Genomic DNA, 25,480 nt, shown 5'->3' with positions numbered 1-25,480 from the left:
TAATTGTGGGGGGAGATGGATAGTTTAAATTCAAGGTTTAAATTCAACCAAAAATACCTAAGTGGAACACATCCCTTTCTGTCAGATCCACAGCTTTCTGAAGATGTTGCAGTTGAGAGTCTTCTGTGCCCTGCTGTGCTTCAGCATCACTTGGGTATGAGTTCATTTTATCTGATTCTCCTGTTAGCTTACCAGCTATGTTGCTTTTTGTTCTATTGGTCACTTGCTTGCTTAGAAAGTAATATATTTCAGCCCAAATAAACCTCTTACTACCAGATGAACAGTGAAATGGAAGTGAAATCTGGGGGTTTCTCCTTTCAAATGCTTGAATTCGGGAGGGGCAATTCTTGGGTGCATCATCTGGCTGCATCTCCATCTATACAATCTGTACTTGTTTCTATATGTATATATACAAGAAAAAAAGTAACGTGTAACTGGTTGCATATAAAAGTGGCCCCAGATAAGGGAATATGCTTTCTCAACCAGCTCCAGAGATTGCATTTCAGTGGGACCCTGATGAGGGTTTTGATGTGGATGCACATCCAGCTAGGTCTCTGCATTGTCATCTGTATGTGTTAGCCTATCTCTGTGCATGCATCTTCCTTGCTGGACTGGGGCAAATGAGTGCTTTATAGGCATGTGTTCATAATAGGAGCCTTTTTAATATATATTATCTTTGAATTCTTCGTATGAAACCTAGTCAATGAAAGTTGTCATTGTATACAACAACAAAACTTAACTGAGCTCTCAGTTATATTACAAAAAAGACCCCAAAATTAATTAAATTATGGTGTGATAACTCCCCAAACCAAAGCAAACCCAAGGATAAATGCATTACCTTCATATGAACTCTAGCAGCGTTTCAGCATTTCATGAAATTTGTAACTGTATAAAGCAGAAATCATTCTGACAATCTATACTGCTGAGTTGCTGTTTTTAAGATTGAGTCTACAATTAAGTCACAATAAAACTGAATGAATCACACGAGGGCATGGCAGCTCTCAAAACTGAAACAGAATGCTTCAAGCAAAGATTATTGTGATGTATGAGCCTAACCAAACCAAACGTTTCCTATGGAACAGATTCAGAAAAGCCTCTCTCTAGCTTCTAAGCTAAGAACCCAAGTCAACGGAACACCCATATACAGTATAGCCTATTAAATTATGATTGATCCAATCCATTTGCTATTTTAGCCAGCTGTATTGATGAAAGAGGCATACAAAACTTTGTGTCAAAACATACTGGTTTTAACTGAGGAGGACTGCAGCCTACATGAGTGATAAATTCCTCTTTAGTTACTATACCTTTCATATACCTCAATTGTAACAGCAGTTACTTACTAATATTTGCTTGGTGATTTACTTGGCTTATTACTTTCCAGTTGCTTGGTACTTGACAGCGTATCAATTGCATGAAGTTGTCCTTTGCGCCAGAAACACACTTCCAGCAAATTCACTCATGACTCACAGCAGTTTTGCTTGCCATTATATTCCACCTATATAGCAACATTTACTTTTAAAGACAGAGCTTGAAAATAAACGACATTGTTTCTCTTCTGTGATGCTAGTGAAACAAGTGCAAGAGTTTCTAGCTACTAGACTTCATTATTAGGGACATCTGGGTATATTTTGGGTTGTTTTGGTAACTCAGTGAATTATTATTAAAGAGAGAGTGTGGTGTAGTGGTTAGAATGTCAGACTAGGACCTGGGAGACCAGGGTTCAAATTTCCATTCCGCCATGAAGGGTGACCTTGGGCCAGTTGCCAATTCTCAGCCTAACCTATCTCAGGGTTGTTGTGATGATAATATGGAGAGGGTGAGAACCATGTATGCCACTTTGGGAAGGAAACAGAAAGAGATGCATAACAATAAATTAGATTAAACAAGTTATAATATTGTTTTGATGTTTTTCCTCTCCTGTGACAGGCAGCAGAAGGTGATGCCTCCTTTACAGAGCTCGGAGGAGGAGTACGGGGCCCAAGAATAGTGGAGCATAAAGCCCAGTCTGACTGCAAATCTGAAAAGAATTGGCCAGTATGCTCTGATGACGAATGGGTAAGAGCGAACAAGCCTGAAGCACATTCATCACACTTTTTGCTGTGTACAAAATCACGGTCATGGCACAATAGACCCTAATGACATAGATGTACAATGATACAACAGCATGCCTGCAATTCAGAAATTGCTACAAAGGGTTTCTTCAAATTTCTACATTAACTGAAAATCAAGGATGAAAAACTATGTATTGTTTAGTAATTAAAAAGCTTTCATTGATTATTAATAAAGTCAATTCAGACTATACATATAACCCACTGAATTCAGACAGACATCACAGCAGGAGCAAACATGTACAGAATCTAGCTGTTGAGCACCCTGTGTGCTAGATTTTAGGCACACAAATCTTAGAAAAAATACACAGCACTGGGTTTCCTAAAAATATATTCACATGTGACAAAGTTGCTATTAATACAGAACAATGTTATTATTGCTAGGAAGTCAAATTAAACCAGCTTCTCCATGTAGCATTTCTGCATAAACAATATGGCATGACAAGCAAACATGGTTGAAACTGGGCATGTGATTATAATTAAATCTCATGTGATAATTAAATTACATGTGATTATAATTAAATCTCTATTAGCAGTAATAATAAAATAATGAACCTTGAGGACCAAATAAGTGACATGGCAGATGTTTCATCTGTAATTTTATTTTATTTGCTATTTCCTCATTTCAGGGCACTAAATGTCCTTCAGGATGCCGGATGCAGGGACTGATAGACGAAACAGACCAGGATTTTGCTGACAGGATAAACAAAATTAAGAAACTGCTTGCGGATAATCAAAACAGCTACAAGACATCAAACATTATTAAACAGGAAATCAATGGCTATCTGGATAGAAATTTGGCCAGTGAGCAACGTGAGTATCATCCACACAAGTGTATGGTCATCTGACTTCTCTAACAATTGCCAAATACAAACAATTGCTTGTTGCATCCTTATTATATAAGATCAAGTGGACTCAAGTAACAGTCACAGAATCATAGAAGGGATCTCAAGGGTCATTTACTCCAGCCCCTGCAGTGCAAGAATCTCAACTAGCTCATACATGACAGACTAGAATTGTAGGTGTTATAATTACCCATCAAGAGCAACAAAAACTTTCACAACACACTTGCTTTGTATGATTCCACTGTCAAAATAATCTCCTTTCACAAGGCTACTTCCATGCATAATCATACAAAGAGGGGAGCAGGATCACACCAGCTGGCGGCACCCCTGTGCCCCTGCACTCAGAGCCAAAGCTCTGTAGAAGGGCACCCACTTCTAGGTGCATGTGCCTACTGGGTCTATATCATGAGAAAGGCTGAAGGCATAGGATTCTTGAACACACGGTGTCAACCTGCATATCCACTGTGACATCAGTTACAGCAGGCCTTTAACAACTGTCTGAGACAATTGGGAGAGAAGCACCCTTAGCCAAAGCCTAATCAGCAGCCTCCCAATTTACAATTATCACATCATCTTCATTAATTACTTTGCTTTTAACCAGGCATGGCTATCTGTTTTGGCGTCAAGAACCACATGGACCCATGGCCAATCCTCCAAGTTGAAACATTATGGCAAATGTGGGCTTGGTCCAGATCTCCCTTCTGAAAGCAGACCATGTGATATACTTTCAAATAATGTTCTAAAATAATTCTGAGGATTTATCAGAGACCGTTTCAACAGTGAAAGCTTCAAGGATGAATATGCACTTATTGTCTTAGTATCTACAGTGTAACGACAACAAAAAATGCTTTATTCCTAGATGTGTTGTTGAAGCTGAACTTAACTAGAGATGTTGTGGGTTGAACTGGGGCCTTTTGCATGTAAAGGATGTGCCCTCCCAGTAAGTTGGGCCCCCGATATTCTTCCTGAATATTTATGGCCTAGATATGAGCAGAATTCATGGCTCATTATTACTTTCTTCCAACATTTCTTTAACAAATTCAGATCTAACATGAATGGAATACACAGAAAGGGGGAAATAAAAAAAGCTAGGATTCAAATGGCTACAAAAGAGAGTGCCAGTTCATGCAGCGAGGTTTTTCAGCACCTCTCTCTAAGAGGTGAATTTTGTGGGTTCCAGTGCAGAACTGAAGGTTGGAAGATTAAGTAATAGGGATGCATAATTCAGGCATACATGGATGCATGCGTCCTTGAGCCTAGCAAAAGAGTTGACAGTACCCAAGTGCTTTTATCTATAAATGGCACCCACAGGGCACCTTGATCTATGCTGGGATCATGACAGGGGTGGGTGTGTCTTCAGGAGTGTTTTTCAATGGGAAAGCAGCATGAGGAGGGAAGGTAAACCCTCCCTCACAGATACTGCTGTCCCGATCTAGAGAAAAAGACAGTATCATCAAGGGTCATTAAGGTTTGGCCCTACAAGAGCCATTTGCTAATTTCCTCCTACCTAGTGTCCTTATACAGTATAATGTGTTGTTATTATCATTGTAATTCAATTTGTACCTTGAAATAGCTATTGCGGGGGAAAGACTAAGCTATTGCGGCTTCTTTTGCTTCAGAAATTGATGATAACTATGGCCAAATATCTGACGATCTGAGAAGGAGACTTGTGACGCTGAAGCAGAGAGTCGCTGACCAAGTTAGCCGGATTAAAGTGCTGCAGAACACCATCCGGAACCAAGTTGTAGAGATGAAGCGCTTAGAGGTAGGCTGCAACCATTTTTAAACAAAAATAAAATAAATTCTTGTTCTGGGCTGAATTCCACCCACTCGCCCTTTCTCAAGGGCATCCATCTTCTGTGAAAGTACAGTACAAGAGGCATTCTTCTCAACTTCTGGTGGAATTGGACAAATTCTAATTCTTTTCTGTTGAGCAATGCCCTACTGGTATAGATGGGGGTTTGGCTTCTTTATTTTACAACAAAACCTTTTGGGGTCACTTCAAGCAGTGATGAAACTGCCATCAGCAATAGCCCAGAGGCATTCCTCCTTTACAAACAAAATAGCCCAATAAATACTTAAGGATACAACAGCTTCGGCAGACTTAGGAATCAAAGCATGCACATTCATACTGAGGTTGTGGTTTTGTATTTTATACATTGCATTTTGTCTTAATACTTAATACCATAACACTCTAAACATTTGCCAGACTGACACACTTCTCTTCTTCTCCCATTTGTATTTTCACCTTTCCATCTCTGCCTAGGTGGACATTGATATTAAGGTGCGTTCCTGCAAAGGGTCCTGCTCTCGAGCTGTCAGCTACAATGTGGACACCGATAGCTATGACAAGATACAGAAGCTGCTTTTACAGGCCAGTTCCATCAACTTGCAGCCGGCATATCAAGCTGCTCCCTTGAGGGTACTGAAAATGAGACCCCTGAAGGATTCCACTGTCCCTAGCCATTTTAAAACGGCTCCTCTGTCGGAACAAGAAGCAGGCATCATTAATCGTATCAAACTGGTTGAAGTCGTATTGGAAGATTCAGAGGCTGCTGGACAACCACATACTAGCAAGTCAGTCACTCCTGGTTTTGGAGGGGATACCTCTGGCAGAGGCGATACCTCTAGTAGTTTGAAAATAGTCGGGCCTTCTGAGTCTCGTCTCTCCCGTACATGCGTCAAAACCATCACTAGAAAAGTGATCAGAGGTCCTGAAGGTCCCAGAGAAGAGGTTGTGGAAGAGTATAAAACATCTGATGGTTTAGACTGTTTCCATTCTAAAGATTTAGCCAGAGAAGCAGGAGGCACCACCCACACGAGAGTGACCACTGGGACTGGTGGAAGTGGCTCATCTGACTTTTCTACCCTGCCTCTGAATGCAAAAGAGTTTTTCACCTCAGGTTCTGGTGGCAGAATCCATAGCACAGGGACTGGCAGCCACACATCAACCTTTGAAGGACACGACGTATTCTCTGACCTTGGCGAGGGAGAAACCGACGACTTCTCCATCTTTGACCAGCCCTCCCCCGACTTCCATTCTCATACAAGTCGCAGCACATCCCATTCCAGGTCGGTTGTGTCCAGCAGCAGCAGCAGTTCTAGCGGCTTCAACAAAGGGGGCTCCACTTTTGAAACCAAGTCAATAAAAATCCCATCAGTTGAGCTGCAACATGACGAGAGTGGAGAAGACAGACCTGATTTTCATGCACGCAGCTTGAGTGCAGGAGGAGTGAAGCAGGGAGAAAGCTACACCGGGACAGGTACCCACCCACTGCATGGAAAATAATTATTGAGGGAGCAGCAGTGAAGTGTGCAACCAAACTGACACACAGGTTAAGCGAGTGCAATCCATGCCATTGTTTAAATAATAAGAGCAATGTGTCTGTTGGTTGCCATTTTGGAAAGGTGGGGGACATGGTTTCTCGCCATGAGTAATTGGAGAACAAGGCAGTTGTGTACCTAACGTCATGGGTAATGAAAATGTGCATGTAAGCAATCAGTTTGGGGTGGGGGGGGAGAGTACAAGGATTCGTTCCACTGCAGCCCCAAATTAAGTGTAGCCAGTTGACTTGAGCATGATTACTGTTTGGATTCCTGTGACCTTGTAATAAAGCTTAACCGAAAACTTCTGTCAACCAGATCAACTTTGTTTTTTTAGACTGTGAGGATATCCACCAGAAACACACTTCTGGTGCCCAAAGTGGCATTTTCAGAATCAAGCCAGCAGGAACCACTAAGGTTTTTTCAGTTTATTGCGACCAAGAGACTACTTTGGGAGGATGGCTTCTGATCCAACAGAGATTGGATGGGGCGCTGAATTTTAACCGGACCTGGGAAGACTACAAGAATGGTTTTGGCAGCGTGGATGGGAAAAGAGAGTTCTGGTTGGGCAATGAAAATCTCCATCTCCTGACCCAGAGGGACACTGTCCTTCGAGTCGAAGTAGAGGACTGGGAGGGCAATAAAGGTTATGCAGAATATAACATACACATAAGCTCTGAAGAAGAAGGCTATAGGCTCAGTGTCTCTGATTATGAGGGGACAGCAGGTGATGCTCTTATCAGGGGTTCAGAGGAAGATGGGGTTGAATACACCACTCACAATAACATGAAATTTAGTACTTTTGATAGAGACAACGACCAATGGGAGGAGAACTGTGCTGAGATATATGGAGGTGGCTGGTGGTACAATAATTGCCAAGCTGCTAATCTCAATGGAATTTACTACTCAGGAGGTCAGTATGACCCAAGGAACAACGCTCCCTATGAGATTGAAAATGGGGTGGTCTGGGTGCCCTTCAAGCCCTCTGATTACTCTCTCAAAGTTGTTAGATTGAAAATTCGGCCTATAGAGACACTCTAGATATCAAAGCAGCAACAACAAGAACTTCCAAAATTATATATACCTCAACATTATGTAGTGTATGTCTGATTGTGTGTGCGTTTTTTTTTATTATCCAAAACAACTGAATGCAACTGCCTATAAAATAAATGGGTTCACTCAAAAATACATTTCTGGTGTGTTTAAGTTATTTACAAACAACAGCACAAATAAATATTATAAAATGTCTGTTGGGGATGTCTTCCTCAGTTAAGCCATTTGTATCTTTAAAGTTCTATAACAAATGTAGTATTAAACAACGCACATTACACACTGAGATCAAATTCAGAACCATTCCTTTGAAAAACCAGTGCTGGCTGAGCAAAGAAAGATAATCTCCAGTATTTAAGTCAGAAATGGAGAACCTTTTTTCAGCCTGAGGATTTCATTCCCTCATTGCCAACTTTCCAAGGTCCTCGCATGCCAGTGGTGGGTGGGCCCAAAACAAAAGTGGGCATGGTCAAAGCAAGCAAGGACAAAGTAGGCACACATATTGGGGTGACCCTATTATTCAAGAGACTGAGGCAGCAGCCTCAGTCAGCAGATGCTCATGAGTGCACTCTGCACCCGCTTAGCTAGCCTGCTTCCCTCAGGTGTTGTTGAAGATGCTGTCCCATCATCAGTATTGAAGGATGCCAGTCTGGTTGGCTTTTGAAAATGGAATGGGGTGGAGGGGCACCATCTTGTCCTTTGCCTCAAGCAGCAAAGTGTCTTCATCAATACAACAATCAATAAAACCAGTGTGTGCACAGGCATATCTGTAAATTCCCCCTTTCTCACACAGCTTTTTTCAAGCTTAGTTGCTGGAGAGGTGGTGGTCTTAATGGAGATCACAGCTGAGGAGGGGAGGGTTAACCATCTCCATAAATATTGCCCCCACTCCACTCTCCATGCAACAACAACAACAATAAATTTATTATTTATACCCCACCCATCTGGCTGAGTTTCCCCAACCACTCTGGGCGGCTCCCAATCAAGTGTTTAAAACAGTACAGCGTTAAATATTAAAAACTTCCCTGAACAGGGCTGCCTTAAGATGTCTTCTGAATGTCAGGTAGTTGTTTATCTCTTTGACATCTGATGGGAGGGTGTTCCACAGGGCGGGCACCACTACTGAGAAGGCCCTCTGTCTGGTTCCCTGTAGCCTCACTTCTCACAATGAGGGAACCACCAGAAGGCCCTTGGCGCTGGATCTCAGTGTCCGGGCTGAACAATGGGGGTGGAGACGCTCCTTCAGGTATACAGGACCGAGGCCATTTAGGGCTTTAAAGGTCAGCACCAACACTTTGAATCATGCTCAGAAACATACTGGGAGCTAATGCAGATCTCTCAGAACCGGTGTTATGTGGTCTCGGCAGCCACTCCCAGTCACCAGTCTAGCTGCCACATTCTGGATTAATTGCAGTTTCCGGGTCTCCTTCAAAGGTAGCCCCACATAGAGCACGTTGCAGTAGTTCAAGCGGGAGATAACTAGAGCATGCACCACTCTGGCAAGACAGTCCGCGGGCAGGTAGGGTCTTAGCCTGCATACCAGGTGGAGCTGGTAGACAGCTGCCCTGGACACAGAGTTAACATGCGCCTCCATGGACAGCTGTGAGTGCAGAATGACTCCCAGGCTGCGCACCTGGTCCTTCAGTGGCACAGTTACCCCATTCAGGACCAGGGAATCCCCCACACCCACCCGCTCCCTGTCCCCCCAAAACAGTACTTCTATCTTGTCAGGATTCAACCTCAATCTGTTAGCCGCCATCCATCCTCCAACCGCCTGAAAACAACAATTTGCCATTTGCCATGCATTGCCCTGTCAGTTATTTTACTAATAACAGAATAACTTTCAAAGGTGGATTTGTTTTGGACTATATAAATTATAAATTAGTTCGGTGAAAGCAAGGCTGAGGCGATCAAAACAGAATTAAAAGCAGCTGTAGAACAAATGGGGTTGATCCCTGGTCTCTAAATGTTGGAAGAGAAGCCTTTTAAGGAACAAACTAGATGTTACTTTAATTGCTCCGTCACCAGCCATGTCTGGTTTTTATTATTTACCACCAGCCATGGAGGCCCCTGGTTTTTATTGGGACTGCAGCATGTGGGGATGCATAACCCTCCCCTGAAAAATTCACCCAATGCACTGCAAATAGCATTAGTAAAAAGGCTCCCATTAGTGATATCCCATGCTTGCTAGCCAGACAATTATAGGAGCATCTATGTTGATCCACCAATACACTTAAATAGAAAAAACTTCTCCGGGATCTCTTATCAGTTAAAAATGAAGGTGGGAGAATCAAATAGCTCAATACTCCCCGACATCAGAAACTCTCTGTATTTAGAAAGTTAACATGTGAGGGGAAATATGCAGGGTGTGTGAGAGAGAGAATGGGGAGGTCTCTGCATGTGTATGATCTCTGTGAGAGAGGTGCACTTGAGCAGAGAGAGCGAGGAAAAATGCTTATGTGAAGTGGGTGTCTGGTCTGTGTGTGGCGAGTGCTTTTGCATACTGTGTGTGTAAGCGAGGAAGTGTGGCGTGGTCACCTTGCATATTTTTTCTGGTACTGGGGAATGATCCTTGATGTTGTTAAATGGCAACAGCATCTGGGTATATATGGATGTGAAATCAATATTGTGTGATCCCCCTGTTCACACAGGGCAGCAGGAGGATGTGGCTGACTTCTCAAGATAAGCATGAGGCTTCCGGGATGGCATGGTGGGAACAACAATGATGACTCTTTCTCTCTAATTTTGTGTTATGCCATCCTCCGATGGCAGCCATTTTGTATTCTGCCATGCCTTCCATGGCAGCCATTTTGTGTTATGCCACACCCCATGGCAGTTATTTTGTGATTGACATCCATAGCACTTGCTCAATATTCAAAATGTGCCGCTGTACCAAAAAAGCTGGTGACCTCTCTCTTAGTACAACTACCGGTGACAAGGATAAACACGTCTGCAAGTTCTTAGCCTGGGGTAGCCAATGTGGCACCCTTCAGGTGTTGTTTGACTACAATTCCCAACATCCCTGACCATTGGCTATTTGGAGGGCCCCACATAGCTAGAGGGCAAGGACATACTGAACCGGGGGCTATGAACTAAAAAGACTCTTGTTCTGTAGTCAACAAGAGAAAGCAATGATATCCCAGTATCAATTGTTTCTTGTTAGTTGCATTGCATAATTATAGCCACAGCCCTGTTTTGTCAGGAAAGGCAGACTTCTGCAGGGAAATGTATAACCGGACAAATGTTAACTGTTTGGTGACAATACACTTCAGCGAGGTCACATTCAAAATGTCCTGATGTGCATTAGACATTTTTAGTGCAAACTATGCAAGAGTGGTTCTGGTCTCAGGTGACTGGAAGGAAGTTGGGTAAAAAGAAGCTTGAAGAAAAAAGAATAAAATTATAGAAAAGCCACTTATTGGAATTATTTTTATTACTATCATTTATTAAATTTATATACTGCCCTTCATCAAGAGACCACAGGGCAGTTTACACACCCGTGTTCAGAGACAGCATACCTCTGTCGCCAAACACAGAAACATAATAGGATCTCTGCTGGATCAGGCCAGTGGCCCATCTAGCCCCGTATCCTGTTATCAGAGTGGTCATCAGATGCCTATGAGACGTCTGCAAGCAGGGAGACCCAGCTGAAGAAGCATCAAGGTGAGTTAAGCACCCATTTATTTAATTAATTAACACAGCAGCTCAGTTTGCTTCCCAGAAGCCTCTGGCTGGCCACTTCTGGGGAAAGAATGCTGGACTCAAGGGAACACTGAACAAATCCAGAAGGACCTCTTACGTTGTGAAGCTTTTCCCACAGAATTTGAGACAAGAACTCATTTCCTCACTCTGAATCTACTTTTGAATGGGCAGGTTGTGGAATTCCCTCCACACAAAGATGCGGCTGGCTTCTTTACGGTACAGCTTTTGTCGCAGCTCATTACCCTGGCCTTTGACAGCTGTGAGGTGTGATTTAAATTGTATAATACTTAAAATTGTATTAGATTTTTCATGTAAATTCTTTTATCTGATTTTAAACCGTGTGACGGTATTGCAACTTGCCCTGGGACCTTAAGGTCAAGGGTGTGTGTAAGAAATCCTGTAATAAAGAAATGAAGTTAGTGGAGCAGAAAATGTCAATACTATAGAGGAAGTATGAGGTATTCAAAAGGTTTTTGTGTTGCCTATCTGTCATAAATGTATCACATAATGTTTTCAAACTATTTCAGTGAGGTTAATCCAAGCCAGGAGCCCCTGGAACTACCACCCCTGCAAGGTGGAGGGTTTCTTACTTGGCTTAGGGAAGCTTATTCAAAGGTTCTGGCAGTGTCCCCGAGCTCTCCTGCAAATTCCCAAAGCTCGGCACCTTGCTCACCTTCAGGGAAGGGAAATAAATGGAGAGTGGGTTTTCTTCCCCTCTCCCTTTATTTATTTCCCTCCCATCCCCATCTGCACAAAGCTGTGATCACATAAGTAAAATAAGTGTAAGATGCGACTTGCCTGTATAACACTTCTGCTTTTATTCACAGTGCATTTAACCAACATAAACATGGCAGAGTGTGTGTATTTGCCGGTTAATGTTTTAATGCAGTTAGGCTCAAATATATAATGAAACAGATATGAGCACAAAAAAATTGCCACTGTTTATTTAAATAACAATCACTATTCTTGGATGATTGGTCTAATCTTCATGCTGGCTTTCTTCAGTGAATGCCAGGACCCTTTCCAATTCATCCATACCATGCCATCATCTGTTCCGTGTTTTGCCATTTCTGAGGTATAATGCCCACCCCAGTAGTATCTGCCATTTGGATTGGCGGAATGGCAACGATTGTACCACCAACCACCACCGTCTTCTTTGGAACACTGTTTCTTTGGGTCTGGATTTGGCCTGCGGGGTGAAATATACAAAGGGTGTATTTTACATGCACCAATAAAAAAACAAATGCATAATCTTCAAAACCAACATATATTAATTTATGTTATTAACTGTTTTCAGTTCTGAATTTTAAAGTGCCCTGGTGAAGGGTGGGTAATACATTTAAATTAATAATAGTAATGATAATTACAACCATAATAAATGTACTTGTGCACCCAGTAATAGCTGTACTTTCCTTGGACAAAGTAATCTCTATTAATCAACCAGGAGATCATCCCATAGTTCTCCGAATGATGACTTATATAAATTACAGTGGTACCTTGGGTTAAGAACTTAATTCATTCTGGAGGTCTGTTCTTAACCTGAAACTGTTCTTAACCTGAAGCACCACTTTAGCTAATGGGGCCTCCTGCTGCCGCTGTGCTGCCGGAGCATGATTTCTGTTCTCATCCTGAAGCAAAGTTCTTAACCCGAGGGACTATTTCTGGGTTAGCGGAGTCTGTAACCTGAAGCGTATGTAACCTGAAGCGTATGTAACCCAAGGTAGCACTGTATATAGCTTATAACTCTTAACACTAGGGTACTTTTTATAATCTGTTCCAGCCTGACAGCATGATCCTATACATGTCTAATCAAAAGTAGCTCTCCCTGAATTAGAAACACCCCCCCCCCAAAAAAAAGCCTGACAGGTGTATCTGTGTGCCCATCAGCCATGGTAATAAACTATGCCAGCCTAACAGGTTGCAGCCGTTCAACATTAGGAGTTGCAAAGGAAGCAAGTCATCTCTGGTCATACCCAAATGTGTGTGCCAGAGTACAGTAGCAAACCAAGTGCAAATGCATACACATACCAGCCATCATTGTCTCTGTCGAAAGTGCTGAAGAACATGCTATTGTGGATTGTCATTGTTCGGTTTTCGCCATACAGCTGTGACGCTCCTTCTAACAAGGCGTTTCCAGCTGTGCCCCTGTAGTTACTAACTGAGAGCTGATACTTGTTTGCTTCCCCCTGAATGCTGAATCCTCCATAGTGTGCTTTAACCTTATCACCATTCCAGTCTTCCAGTTCGATTAAAAGCTCAGTGGGTCCCATTTTGGTAAGCTGGCTGATTTTGTCATTTCCGAGCCAATATTCACCTGTGGTATAATGAAAACACATTGGCTAAAGCAATCTTCAGAAGGGGTTTTAAGGAATTTATTCTTTGTCCTAAATCTGTAAAACCTGAACCAAACCAGGCAGTTCCAAGAATTATGAGAACACCTAGCTGGACAGTGAGTTAAAACCATATCATTTTTTTTTAACAACAGAAACAACGAAATCTTGCTTATCCCTGCTCTTCTAATCTCCCCAATGCAACCAACAGTCTTTTATTGATTTATGTAAGAGGAAAGTTCAGAGACTGTTAAGACAACTACAGAAAACACTTCTTGACACTGTTTTGCTGTGCAAACTTTATGCATCGATACAAAAAGGAAGCAAAGGTAGTCAAAAGTGGCAGGCATTAAGGCGGCAGTGTTTATCAAACCTGGGTCTCCAGTTGTTGTTGGACTACAACTCCCATCATCCCTGACCACTGGTCCTGCTAGCTAGGGATGATGGAAGTTGTAGTCCAATAACAGCTGGAGACTCAACTTTGAGAAATGTTGTAATGATGAAGGCATTCATTAACACAGCCACTTGATCCATGTGGCTGCAAGTACAGAGGAAGATGCATTATATCGAGTGGAACTATTGACCCACTTTGCTCAGTGCTGTCTACACTGACTGGCAGCATCTGTCCAGGGTTTTTGGCAGGGGACTCCCCCAACCCTACCCAGAGAAGCTGGAGAATGAACTTGAAACCTTCCACATACAAAGCAGATGGTCTACCACTAAGAAATGATGCAACTCCCAAGTTGCAGTATGTCCTCTCACATTCTTCACCAGCCAAAGCAGCTGATAATAGTTCATTAATAAGAAGCTGCTCAGAGTCAAGATTCTTACCAGGGGTGTCACAATAGTTCTTTCCACCACTGGATGCAACATTTCCAAACCCTTTTTTATAGGAATCCCATGTTCTTCCAAAGTTAACACTGCCATCTTGGCGGTTTTGAATAAGAAGCCAGCCTGGAAAATGTAAAAGGATGCAAAAATCACCAGTCATTAACCAAAACAAAGGAAAGAAGAAGAAGAAATATGCTGGCACAGGTCATTTTTGTGTATCATCAATATGGCCTCAGTAATTTCTGTCTCAGTGTGTCTGAATGTACTCATATATAGAGGACTTCAGTAAAATAAATAGCTGCACATTTGTCTAAAGAACATGCACAGTCTATTTGGACATTCTCATATCATTTCAATAGCAGAACTTGTCAGTGGATCCTTGCTTGTGTAACAGAACGATACCTGCTAGAAATAATGAGATTTTAGCAACTGATTTCTCATGGGGTCAGATGCCCACTCTCTGGATTATAACCTGAGATTTTTACCTTGCCCATCTCGAGATGGGCAGGATATTTAATACCAAAATATGCAACTATGCTCTAAAAATATATCATCACATCAAGGGTGGCACATGAGATTTCAAAGTGCTAAACTTTGATGTGATAGTATCCATAACACATAGGCTACTGGGGGTGGGACAGGGAATCTTCTCAGAATTGAATTCCGGCCGTAGTTTGAGAGAATGTGCATCATGCTTAACTACCAAATACTTAATTTCAAAGTTAAGTTGACAGGCTGTAACTGTTTTCTTGTTAACGCAAAAGCTGCAGGTGCAATACAGTTGGTGCAAATTTCTTTGCCACTCTTTCGGTTCGCTTTACTTAACACAGTAGCAGCTTCAAATGGGCAGCTTCAGTGAGTCTTCTCCCTGAATAGCCTCCCCTCTCTCCTTGCCACTGTCACTTGGATTTGTTCTCTTCCTCTGGGACCAATCCACACCACTGCCTCCTTCACCTTGCTCTTATCTCTGTTTGCATCCTGGAAGGGGCAGATGATCAGGCAGGAACAGCACAGGTGGGGAGGGGCAAGGGGTCCTGTGAGGAACTCCTGTGAGGCACTGGCCCAACTCACCTCCATTGTCTGTTTTCATGTCGCAATAAACTCTGTATGGTTTGAAAAAAGGATCCGGTTGGACGAGATACATCTCAGATGTTTCACCTCCTTTTCGAATTATGTCTTCGCACTCTGTAATCAGAAAGCCATGATATATATTGCTGAGCAAGCTACAAAAATCTTTCCCTCCCCCAATAGCTTGGTATTAGTAGAACCAATTACATACAGGCATAAAATTGTTTACTGCCTCCCACTTACTTTCTAAAGGATGAATTAAATCGAGAGGATGAAAGGAAGGAAAGAATACTGTACTTGTACTATCCCACTCACATCCCTTTGTGTTTAGGGTCCACACCCAATACTTTTGGGGATCCTACTGATGTGAAAAGTCTTTCCTCCACCCGTTTTGTTAAAATACAAGGTTCCCTCAGTAGAATGAGGTAATAAGAGATTTTCATTAGCTTAAGCCAGCATGTCAGTGAACCAATTACCACAAGGGCCATCAACCATTTGGGAAGAAAGGAGAGGAGAACAGCAGGCAAGTTGGCCTTAGGCCAAGAATGTGGAACCTGATGCTCTCCAGACATTGCTGGACTACAACTTCCATCATCCCTGACCATGCTGGTCAGGGATGGTGGGATCTGAGAATCCAACAACAACTGGAGGACCACACATTCCCTGTCACTGTCATAGATCTTGGGATGAAGTTACAGAGCTGCTGTAGCCAGACCATCACCAGCCACAATGGACACAGAAGCTGTAGCTGGGGGTCAGATTGCCCTGCTCATTATTTGGTGGTCACAAGAGATGCCTCATTGGAGATGACAGTGTGGTGTATGGGTCTCTGTGAATGTGCCGGTGGCACCCTCAAGGCTGCCTGTGCATCTGTCAAACTGCGGAGCAAGACAAGTCAGGGAAGAGAGAGATTACCTTTGCCCGACACCACAGGTATATTGCATGAAACTGTACAGGGAGCGCGACAGTCTTGCAACTGAGAAGTGACAGTTTTTTGCAGCTCTTGTATTTTCTTTTGCAAACTATCCACAACTGAACGAAGAAGTCGCAGGTTAGTTGGGATGTTGTTGTCTAGGTTATCTTTGATGAAAGTGTAGTGTTCCTCAACCTCCTTGTTGTATTGAGAAATTACATTCTGGTTATCTGAAAAAAACCAAATTCATGTATACGTTTTTTAAAAAAACTGCTAACAGAATAAAAGAGCATTTATTGTGTCAGTACATAGACCATAGTAGACTTTTTTCACCCAATAGGCTAGTAATCCGACACTGACTCCCACTGCCCTCGCATTCCTCTGCTGCATCCTTTGTGTATTTCTTTAGATTGGAAGCACCTTGAGGCAGAGCACTGACCTCTCATTCTTTGTAAAACAGCATCAGTGTTAATAACAAATCCTACTCAAAGTAGACCCACTGAAGTTAATGGACATGACTAATTTAGGTTCATTAATTTCAATGGATCTACTCTGAGTGGGACTTAAAGGTAAAAGGACCCCTGACAGTTAAGTCCAGTCACAGATGACTCTGGGGTTGCGGCGCTCATCTTGCTTTATTGGCCAAGGGAGCCGGCGGACAGCTTCCGGGTCATGTGGCCAGCATGACTAAGCCGCTTCTGGTGAACCAGAGCAGTACATGGAAACGCTGTTTACCTTCCCGACGGAGCGGTACCTATTTATCTGCTTGCACTTTGACGTGCTTTCGAACTGCTAGGTAGGTAGGTAGGAGTAGGACTTAGCCGCATATATATGGAGGGTACAATAGAAATAATAAATACTAATATGTTATAAGCCATGATCAAGATTTGACTTCTGCTTTATCTCCCGGACAAGCACTTCAGATGTTTGTAGATGACATCTGCCTATCTGGTCCAGCATGCAAGTCAGGAATTATTACCCTGATTGGAGATTAATGGCTGGCTGATATGATCAAAATGCCATACTGCTAAATGTGTCATTTTCACACATGGCTCGTACATTCCAATCCCAAAACAAGTCTATTCAAAATAGACAGCAGTGTTTACGTTTAAGAGGGAAGCTTTTAATGTTTAATAGGTTATTGTATTTTAGTGTTCTGTTGGAAGCTGCCCAGAGTGGCATTATTATTATTATTAGCTATTTTTATGTCTGATTTTAATGTCTCTGCTTTTTTCTATTTTTGTTGTGTAAGTCACCTTGAGACACCCAATTACAAAAATACAACTAATACACAAAGGTAGGAACTAAAAGATTTTTAAGTGTGGTCACGAATGTGCCCTCTGGTGGTCTTTATTATCATTCATCCTTCTCAAGAAGCCTTTCAGGATACCCAGAGCGAGGCAGTTTTGCCTATGTATTTATTTGCAGCACGTGATAAATGACAATAGCAGGGTTTACCTAGTACTTGTTTCTGTTTCTTTGCTAGCCTCTCATCCAGCAGATGGGTATAAGAATATATAGTTGAAGTGGACTGCTCTAGCTTCTGTACTTTGTCTGTTAGATCCTGCACAGTTGGCTTCACTGTCCTTTCCTGTTTCAGCAGCGCAGTCCGCAGCTCACATCCAGTTGGGCATAAGACTCCCTTTAAAAAGTGCACACACACAAACACAATGCAGCTGAAGGCAGTAGGTTAGAGTTAACATGACATTAAGTACTTTTTTTTTAATTCAATGTGCATGCTTTTTAAAAAATTTATGCAAGTAGCGATGCCATCCCATAGTGCTTGGGTGTGCATGGAGTTCTGAATGGGTAAAAAAGAGAGAGAGACATAATTGGCCCTGTCTATCTGATTGCTTAATTCATGCATGACCATGAGTGATATGGAATTGAATCACAAGAAGGGTAAAGGTAAAGTTAAAGGTAAAGGGACCCCTGACCATTAGGTCCAGTCGTGGCCGACTCTGAGGTTGCAGCACTCATTTCGCTTTATTGGCTGAGGGAGCCGACGTACAGCTTCTAGGTCATGTGGCCAGCATAAATAAGCCGCTTCTGGCGAACCACAGCAGCGCACAGAAACGCCATTTACCTTCCCACCGGAGCGGTACCTATTTATCTACTTGCACTTTGACATGCTTTTGAACTGCTAGGTTGGCAGGAGCAGGGACTGAGCAACGGGAGCTCACCCTGTTGCGGGGATTCGAACCGCCGACCTACTGATCGGCTAGTCCTAGGCTCTGTGGTTTAACCCACAGCACCACCCGCGTCCCTTCAAGAAGGTTACCTCCACAGAATTTCAAGCATATACGGATTGTGCATACATAGTAGGTGCTAACAAATCAATTAATTGGCTAGCCACACATTTGTAGCTGGCTTTGTCATAACAGATGGCTGGTAATTGGGAGAGATAAAGAATAGTATGTCTGTGTTATGATGTGTAAACAAGATGAGTTCTTAAACCATTAAAATAGCTATTGTTTAAAAGCAGCTGCCATATAAATACCTGATGGCCACACAGATGTTTCACTACAGACCCGGCAAAGTGGCTCTGATGCAAGCTCCCCAGCAGTGCATGTTTGTAATTTTTGAAATATCAGGATTACAGCCCAAAGCAAACCAACAAGAAATGGACTGATAAGCACATATACTTTCCCACCAAAGTGCTTCCAAGAGGTAGCCTTATCAAACAGGATGAAACCTACTACTTGCTCTTAAGAATTATTGTCCCACCACAGTAGTAATGCACATAAGCCTACCAGCTCTTCCGACATATGTTTGCAGCCTCCATGGTCAGGGAATGCAACCTGCTCTCTTTTTCGGCCAGCCGCAGGTGGTTTGGTTGGACGAGCCCGATATCTAAAGCCACTACTGGGAGGAAGAGGAGCTGGACGGAGAGTTGGATATGGCTCCCGTTTTTTGTTCAGTGGCCTGTGACCTCGTGCATCTACTCCCTCGCCGTCAACCTGTTCACCGACAGCAGTGGGAGGATAAATAATCCTGTTACTGTTATAATCTGCTAACAATTTACATTATAAAAAGAATACATCATGCATCTACCAAAGTATTTATTCCTCCACAGTTTTGTTCATTTTCCAGCTGCTCTCTCCTGTATAGTTTGGGGTGGGGCCGGGGCTGCGTATTTTTAAGGTTTTTACAGATGTTCTTAATGGCTTAAAATGTTTTCATCTATTTTACTTATTTTTCTTTAACCTGTACTGTTTTGCTGCTTGGTCGTGTTCCATCTGGGCTCCTTTGGCAGGAATGGCAGGATGGAAATTGAATAAATAAAGCTGGTAGGTTCACATGTAACGCTAAGTCATAGTTAAAACAAACTAAGGTTTGTAAGCCAACAACAAGCCATGGTTTTAGATTGTGGTTTGTTGGCAGTGAATAAAGCACAGTTAAGCACTGGGCAGGGTTTATGTGTAATACTAAGTCCTGGTTTAATAAACCATGGGTTGGTATTATGAACAAACCAGGCCTACTCTAGTATTTTGGACTGGAGCAGGGGGCACAGGGGTCATCAAGGAAGCTCAGAATAAAACTGTATGCAGAAATCTGTGGTTGGAGGCAAGTAAATTCTTCAATATATTTGACATTCTTTTGAAACCCATTAGGGGATGGGGAAATCACTTAGCATGTGATCTGGAGAATAACAGCAGATAGAGAAATGCCTGCCTATTTATTCTTTGCTTGCAAATGCATCCTTCCCTGCATATTTTTAAACTAAAAAAAACTGCATTGAAATGTGCAGTTTGGTCCTAACAATTATGAGTTTTTGTGCTTAAAAATACATAAATATGCATAAGGAATAGGGCTAATGTTCCTTAGATATTCCTAACCTAACATCCCAATGAAATGAACAAAACCTGAGAAAGAATAAATCCAAAAGCAATGGAAGGCAAAAATCAATTTTAAGATAAAATGAGATAATATATTACAATACAAATAATTACCCATTGAACTTCATTCAAAAGATTAACTGAATTCACAAAAGGTGACAGTGTTCCCATAGACAAAGTTCATGTGCTATTGAATTGTCATGTTAGAGAAATTTTCTTCCCCCTGATGGTATCATGTCCTTTTCAGTATCTTACGTGGAAACAGTCAAACTATACCTGAATAATCCCATGAGGACCAGCAGGCTTTCCTCACCCCACCTGCCAGCTTTATTTCAAGAAATGAATGATAAATGCCTCTGGAATGGCAATATTAAATAAATTCTTAAATTGGAGGTAAGTGCATTTTTTTCACACACACACAATTATTTGACAGCAAATTATAAGCAAATATATAAGTTTCTGGAACGGAATCCATAATTGTAACCATTATGTGGTTTGTTTTTCTTTAATTAAGAAGAAAACTCGGTCTTACCGGAGCTGCGGTTGTGGTTACCTATATAAAGGAAAAGGGAAGAAAGAAGGGAAAAGGATCAGCATTAATTACACATAACTCAAGAATTCAACCCTTCTTTCTTACATGTTTAATTTGCAAATTATTATTTCCTTAATGCAAATAAAATGGTATTCGGTTTTGCCTCTATTTTCTGAAATCTAAACCAAAAATGCGAACACATGATTATTATTATTTTTTAAAAAAACCTTTATATTCTAACCTCCTCTTCGTCATCATAGTCAACAGCAGCCTGGGATTTAACGACGACGACAACAGAAAGGAGAAACAGCAACAGTAGTTTCATGATTTTGGATTGTGTGAGCATCTTAGCAGCTTTCCTCCCCTCTGTAAAATCAGAGAAAGCAAGTCAGTGATCATATATAAATGAATCAACCTGAAGTATCTTAGCCGGTTAATGATAGGTCTGCCGTCCCACACACTGTTAATATTTAACCTAAATGTTCAGTTTGTGCCTGGACAAAGTCTCCAGTTGAGCAACATCTTCTGCTATGTACCATCTTCAATGGAGGACAAATAGGTGTCATTTAAATATAGCCCTGTTCATTCGCGGAAATTAAAAATGTTGTAGTCGTAAGAAATTGGGTAAAGAAAACAGACTAGCAATGTTTGCAACTGTAATCAGGGTCTTGATAGTCTTGTTCCTTCGTCTCCTTTTCGCTCTTCAGGTCTCAGCAACCCTGACCCAAAGCTATGTATAACTACATTGTCTCAGATCTAAAGAAAGTTAAATGTCATCCTTTAAGTCCCGTTGAAATCAATAGGGAGAGTTATTTGTTGTGACTATGCCCAATTAATTCCTATGTAGTTGGTCTTTCCTTTACTCACGTGTAGTTTCAAGTCTGTTACTGTAATTTTACATACCCTGTGGTTTTTCATACTTTGAAATGCTAACCTGGTCTTCAAATGGCATTGCATGCTGCCCATCCTAAGCCACATCTCCATTTTAAAAAGTGCAATTTATCCTTCAACCTTAAGTCTCACTGTGCAACAGATCAGCAGCTTTGAATGCTTACACAATGAGAAGAGCTTGTGCAAATCTTTAAGCCAACACAAATCTTTAATCTCCAGCCAACACAGGAGATACGTGTGTGACTTATTTCCTTTTTTCCTGACACGGCTCTACTTGGAGAATGGCCATAGCTCAATGGTATAGCATCGGCCTTGCATGGTGAAGATCCTAGTATCTCCAGGAAAGGGTGGGAAATACTCCTGCCTTAAACCTTGGAGAGCCATTGCCAGGCAGCGCAGATGAGCCAGATGTACTGATGGTCTGACTCTGTATGTGGTAGCTTCTATGTAAGTTATGCCAGCTTCAGGAAGTCTGATCCTGGGGGCCAACAAACATACAGAGATGGTCTCTGTCCTACCAGTGGACATACTTTGGGGCCTAATATTGACTACTATTAGTGAAAGAACTGCCAGCGGTAACTCTAAGCCCACAGAAATATCCATGAGCATAGTCGTACCTTGGAAGTCGAACGGAATCCGTTCCGAAGCCCGTTCAATTTCCAAAGCATTCGGAAACCAAGGCGCGGCTTCTGATTGGCTGCAGAAAGCCCCTGCAGCCAACCAGAAGCTGTGTCGGACATTCAGGTTCCAAAGAACAAACTGGAATACTCACTTCTTGGTTTGTGGCGTTCTGGAGCCAAAACGTTTGACTCACAAGGCGTTCAGGATCCAAGGTACAACTGTAGTTGCTAGAATACCAGTTGATAGAATAACAGCTGTGGGGAACTTCAGAAGAGTGCTCTTGAGCTCAAATCCTGTTTGCAAGCTTCCCAAAGGCATCTAGTTGGCCTGTGTGAGAACAAAATGCTGGACTAGATGGGTCATTGGTCTGATCCAGCAAGCTCTTCTTATGTCATAATGTCATGTAAATACCGCTTCCCAGAACAGCAGTTGGAGCACACAGGATAAAAACAGAAGTGTGTATATAGCCAAAAACTTGACTATCTGGAGATATTTAACACTATTTAGCAAATGTATAGACATACAAAATTGTGCTATTCTTGGAACTCTCACTGAGAGTTCAGTGGGACTTACTCCCAGGACCAGAGTTGTTGAAGCTCAGACTTTGGGACACCCATTCCTGAACATATTTATCTATTATTTATTGGCTTGTCTCAGCCTAGGAGTATGTGGAAATGGAGCAGTGAATACAAATGTCCCACAAATCCACCTAACCCAGCTCCCACTAAGGCAAATAAAAACCACCACCATTAACTCTGGCTATAGCCATTAAAAGCCATAACAAATAAAGATGTCTCCCAGCACTTCTTGAAAATGATTATGTTCAAGCCTTGAATATCCATGGGATGGAAATTACACCATTTTAGGGCAACACCAAGAACCTCTCTTTGCATGTCCTTGTTGTTCAAATATGGCAAATAGGTGACACAGTATGTTCATTTCCTTGAATTGTTATGAAGTACGTTGCTTTTTCTTTTTTTGATGAGGCAGAAAACAACCATCTTAGCAATTACTGGAAGGTACAGTAATTCATTCTACTGAGAGAGAATGTGTAGCAGATTCTTCTAGCTCAAGAGGTGGAGGTAAAGAGTTTTTCTTAAAACAAGAAAATGTTGGCTGACATTTTCCTTTTCCTAGGCTTTCCTCTTATTTACCTATATATTTGGACAGTGGAGAACAGAGACCCTAAACTGCATCGTTTGCCTTGTTGGTTTGTTCAGTCATGGTGCAATGCCCTGCTTTGACTGATAAGCCAAGGCCACTAGTTAGTGACTCTCAGATCAAATGATATGTCTGTGTGCAGCTCTGCAGAATTCTATGAGTAGGCCACAGATAAGCCACTGTGTTTGTGCAAGAGGGGGCTCTTTACTGGTTGTTAACTTATTTAGAAATGTCCTTTCCCCCCAAGCAGGGTTGCAAACCTACTCTGTCTTTTAAAACAGCAGTGCAAACATGAAATCTCTCTCTGACCCTCTCAAATTGTAGTCTGAAGGCAACAAATATTTGTAGTAGTTTCTCGTAAGTGAGAATACATCATGACAATATGCTGGAAGCAAGCAAGCACACACACACACACACACACACACACACATAAAGATTAATGTGTGGGATGCTTCCTGTTTATTTTCATCAGCTGAGTTAACCCGGTTGTGAAATTTAGCATGGAACTTGAACGAAACAATTAAAAAAAGCTCTGAAAGCTCTCCAGAAAAGTGGGACTCATCAAACAAATAAACAAACAATTTAAAAGACTTCTGTCCATATCCAAAATAGTTAGCTTTAAAAATATTTGGAAGAAACTATAATCTGATACGATCTGGGATTTGTTTGTTTTTTGAAACTTCTTGGAAGGAATTTGAATCTTGGCTATCTCTAGCTCTAAGGACAAGCAAGGATCTTTTTTAGAAACAGTGCAGCTGCATTTCTACACATACTGGTACATGCCTGGCAGCATGCATGTTTGCTCAGAAGTAAACCACATTGAGTACATTGTGGCTTACTCACAGATAAGTATGTATAATATCAGAGCCAAGCAAATCTTGCCAGATTTCTAATGTTAAGAATCTTTTTCTTGAGGTCAATGAAAAGCTAACTCATGCACTCTTCTGTTCAGAATCTGTAACTACACTTAGTGCCCTCTGAGGTACAAAACATAACTGAAGCCATCCGATTAAACTTGTCCACAGATGTAGTGGAACTCAGCTTTACAATAATTATTACACAATGCTGTACACAGGCACACACAAACATTCCAAAGCCACTTTTGAAATTCATTATATTCAGTGTATCTTGGCGGTATGGGTGCTGCCTTGAGCACAATATTCCCATTTTTATTTTCACAAATTTGCTTTAAGCATTATTCAGTAGCAGCGTCAGAAAAAACTTGGTGGGAAAGAATAGAGTTGCCACCATTTCTGCAGAGCAAGCAGCAATGCTAACAAGGTATGACCTCTCAGAACTTAATTTATTTACTACACAAAGGTAGAAACAAATGATTTAAAAAAGCAAAAATAAGTAAAAATCCACAAACAATAAATTACTGCAGTGACCCAGGGAAAATTAAAATATGTTACTATACCAGAAGTGAATGCAGCCCTCAATATGAAAAAGGTTCCTCACCCATGATATAAATAATGGTGGCATTTGAACTGCTGTAGTGCATTACGGTAGTTTCAGCACAGGGATAGTCATACCTCGGATTATATACGCTTCAGGTTACATACGCTTCAGGCTACAGACTCCGCTAACCCAGAAATAGTGCTTCAGGTTAAGAACTTTGCTTCAGGATGGGAACAGAAATTGTGCTCTGGCGGCACAGCGGCAGCAGGAGGCCCCATTAGCTAAAATGGTGCTTCAGGTTAAGAACAGTTTCAGGTTAAGAATGGACCTCCAGAACGAATTAAGTTCTTAACCTGAGGTACCACTGTATAGCATTCATAGGAAGCTGTGTTATGCCACGTCAGACCATTGGTTCACCTGGGTCAGTACCATCTGCACTGACTGGCAACTGCTTTCCACGGGTTTTATCCATCTATCCAATGAGTACCTTTTGCATGCTAAGGATGTGATAACTGCTGAACCACAGCTCTTCCTGGTTACTTCCCAACACCGCCACAGTTTAATGCCTTTGGAAAACTATCCAGCATCACTGATGTACATGGTTTGGAGCAGCCTTATTCCCACTAAGTTTAAAGGGATTATTCCAAAGGACTGAAGCTTCAGTTCATCAGGTAACACAGGAAAATCCAATCTGATACCTTACCCTGGCACTCCAGTCATGTTCTGCAGCCTTACTCAAACGGAATTGATTCCAAAATATGTTTCAGATGAGTAAATAATAACGATAAAATGTGTGTTTGAGTGGGAGGGGGGGTGTTATTCTTGTTTTTATTACGTATTTTGTCTTTTTCATTTTGTCTTTTTATT

At 41.8% G+C, this 25,480-nt stretch overlaps 2 protein-coding genes and 2 long non-coding RNA genes across 4 annotated transcripts; 3 read left to right on the top strand and 1 right to left on the bottom strand.

Moving 5' to 3' along the window:
- FGA (fibrinogen alpha chain) lies at positions 1-7,465 on the top strand. The gene is made up of 6 exons (XM_082237639.1): positions 1-154; positions 1,927-2,055; positions 2,738-2,921; positions 4,573-4,718; positions 5,220-6,216; positions 6,615-7,465. Exons 1-6 carry the CDS (start codon positions 104-106, stop codon positions 7,316-7,318), a joined length of 2,211 nt encoding a protein of 736 aa, XP_082093765.1. The 5' UTR covers positions 1-103; the 3' UTR covers positions 7,319-7,465.
- A 1,279-nt stretch (positions 7,466-8,744) lies between these two features.
- On the top strand, positions 8,745-12,062 carry LOC309540732. The gene is made up of 2 exons (XR_014223439.1): positions 8,745-8,846; positions 10,864-12,062. It is a non-coding gene; the product is annotated as an uncharacterized lncRNA (long non-coding RNA).
- FGB (fibrinogen beta chain) lies at positions 11,824-20,939 on the bottom strand. Its single transcript, XM_082237699.1, has 9 exons — positions 20,784-20,939; positions 20,543-20,563; positions 18,925-19,131; positions 17,630-17,813; positions 16,174-16,401; positions 15,262-15,375; positions 14,191-14,313; positions 13,058-13,343; positions 11,824-12,218 (listed from the first exon to the last, which is right to left on the bottom strand). The coding sequence occupies exons 1-9, from the start codon at positions 20,886-20,888 to the stop codon at positions 11,990-11,992; spliced, it is 1,497 nt and encodes a 498-aa protein (XP_082093825.1). The 5' UTR covers positions 20,889-20,939; the 3' UTR covers positions 11,824-11,989.
- Positions 19,138-20,403, top strand: LOC309540716. The gene is made up of 2 exons (XR_014223422.1): positions 19,138-19,461; positions 20,258-20,403. It is a non-coding gene; the product is annotated as an uncharacterized lncRNA (long non-coding RNA).
- Positions 20,940-25,480: the final 4,541 nt, after the last annotated feature.

Source organism: Podarcis vaucheri, assembly GCF_965113315.1.
Source record: "Podarcis vaucheri genome assembly, chromosome: 9".
In the NCBI taxonomy this organism is placed as follows: Eukaryota; Metazoa; Chordata; class Lepidosauria; order Squamata; family Lacertidae; genus Podarcis; species Podarcis vaucheri.
Note: the sequence above shows the minus strand (reverse complement) of the source record. Positions and strands in the feature narration are given on the sequence as shown.

Bases quoted from the DNA above. Each gene is read 5' to 3' on its own strand.
- FGB (XM_082237699.1), bottom strand. From the start codon at position 20,888: ATGCTCACACAATCCAAAATCATGAAACTACTGTTGCTGTTTCTCCTT. The intron at 17,814-18,924 runs GTAGGCTTATGT...CACTTTTTAAAG, and splicing joins AACATATGTCGGAAGAGCTG to GGAGTCTTATGCCCAACTGG. The intron at 13,344-14,190 runs GTAAGAATCTTG...ATTATACCACAG, and splicing joins GAACTATTGTGACACCCCTG to GTGAATATTGGCTCGGAAAT.
- FGA (XM_082237639.1), top strand. From the start codon at position 104: ATGTTGCAGTTGAGAGTCTTCTGTGCCCTGCTGTGCTTCAGCATCACT. The intron at 2,922-4,572 runs GTGAGTATCATC...CTTTTGCTTCAG, and splicing joins AAATTTGGCCAGTGAGCAAC to AAATTGATGATAACTATGGC. The intron at 4,719-5,219 runs GTAGGCTGCAAC...ATCTCTGCCTAG, and splicing joins TAGAGATGAAGCGCTTAGAG to GTGGACATTGATATTAAGGT.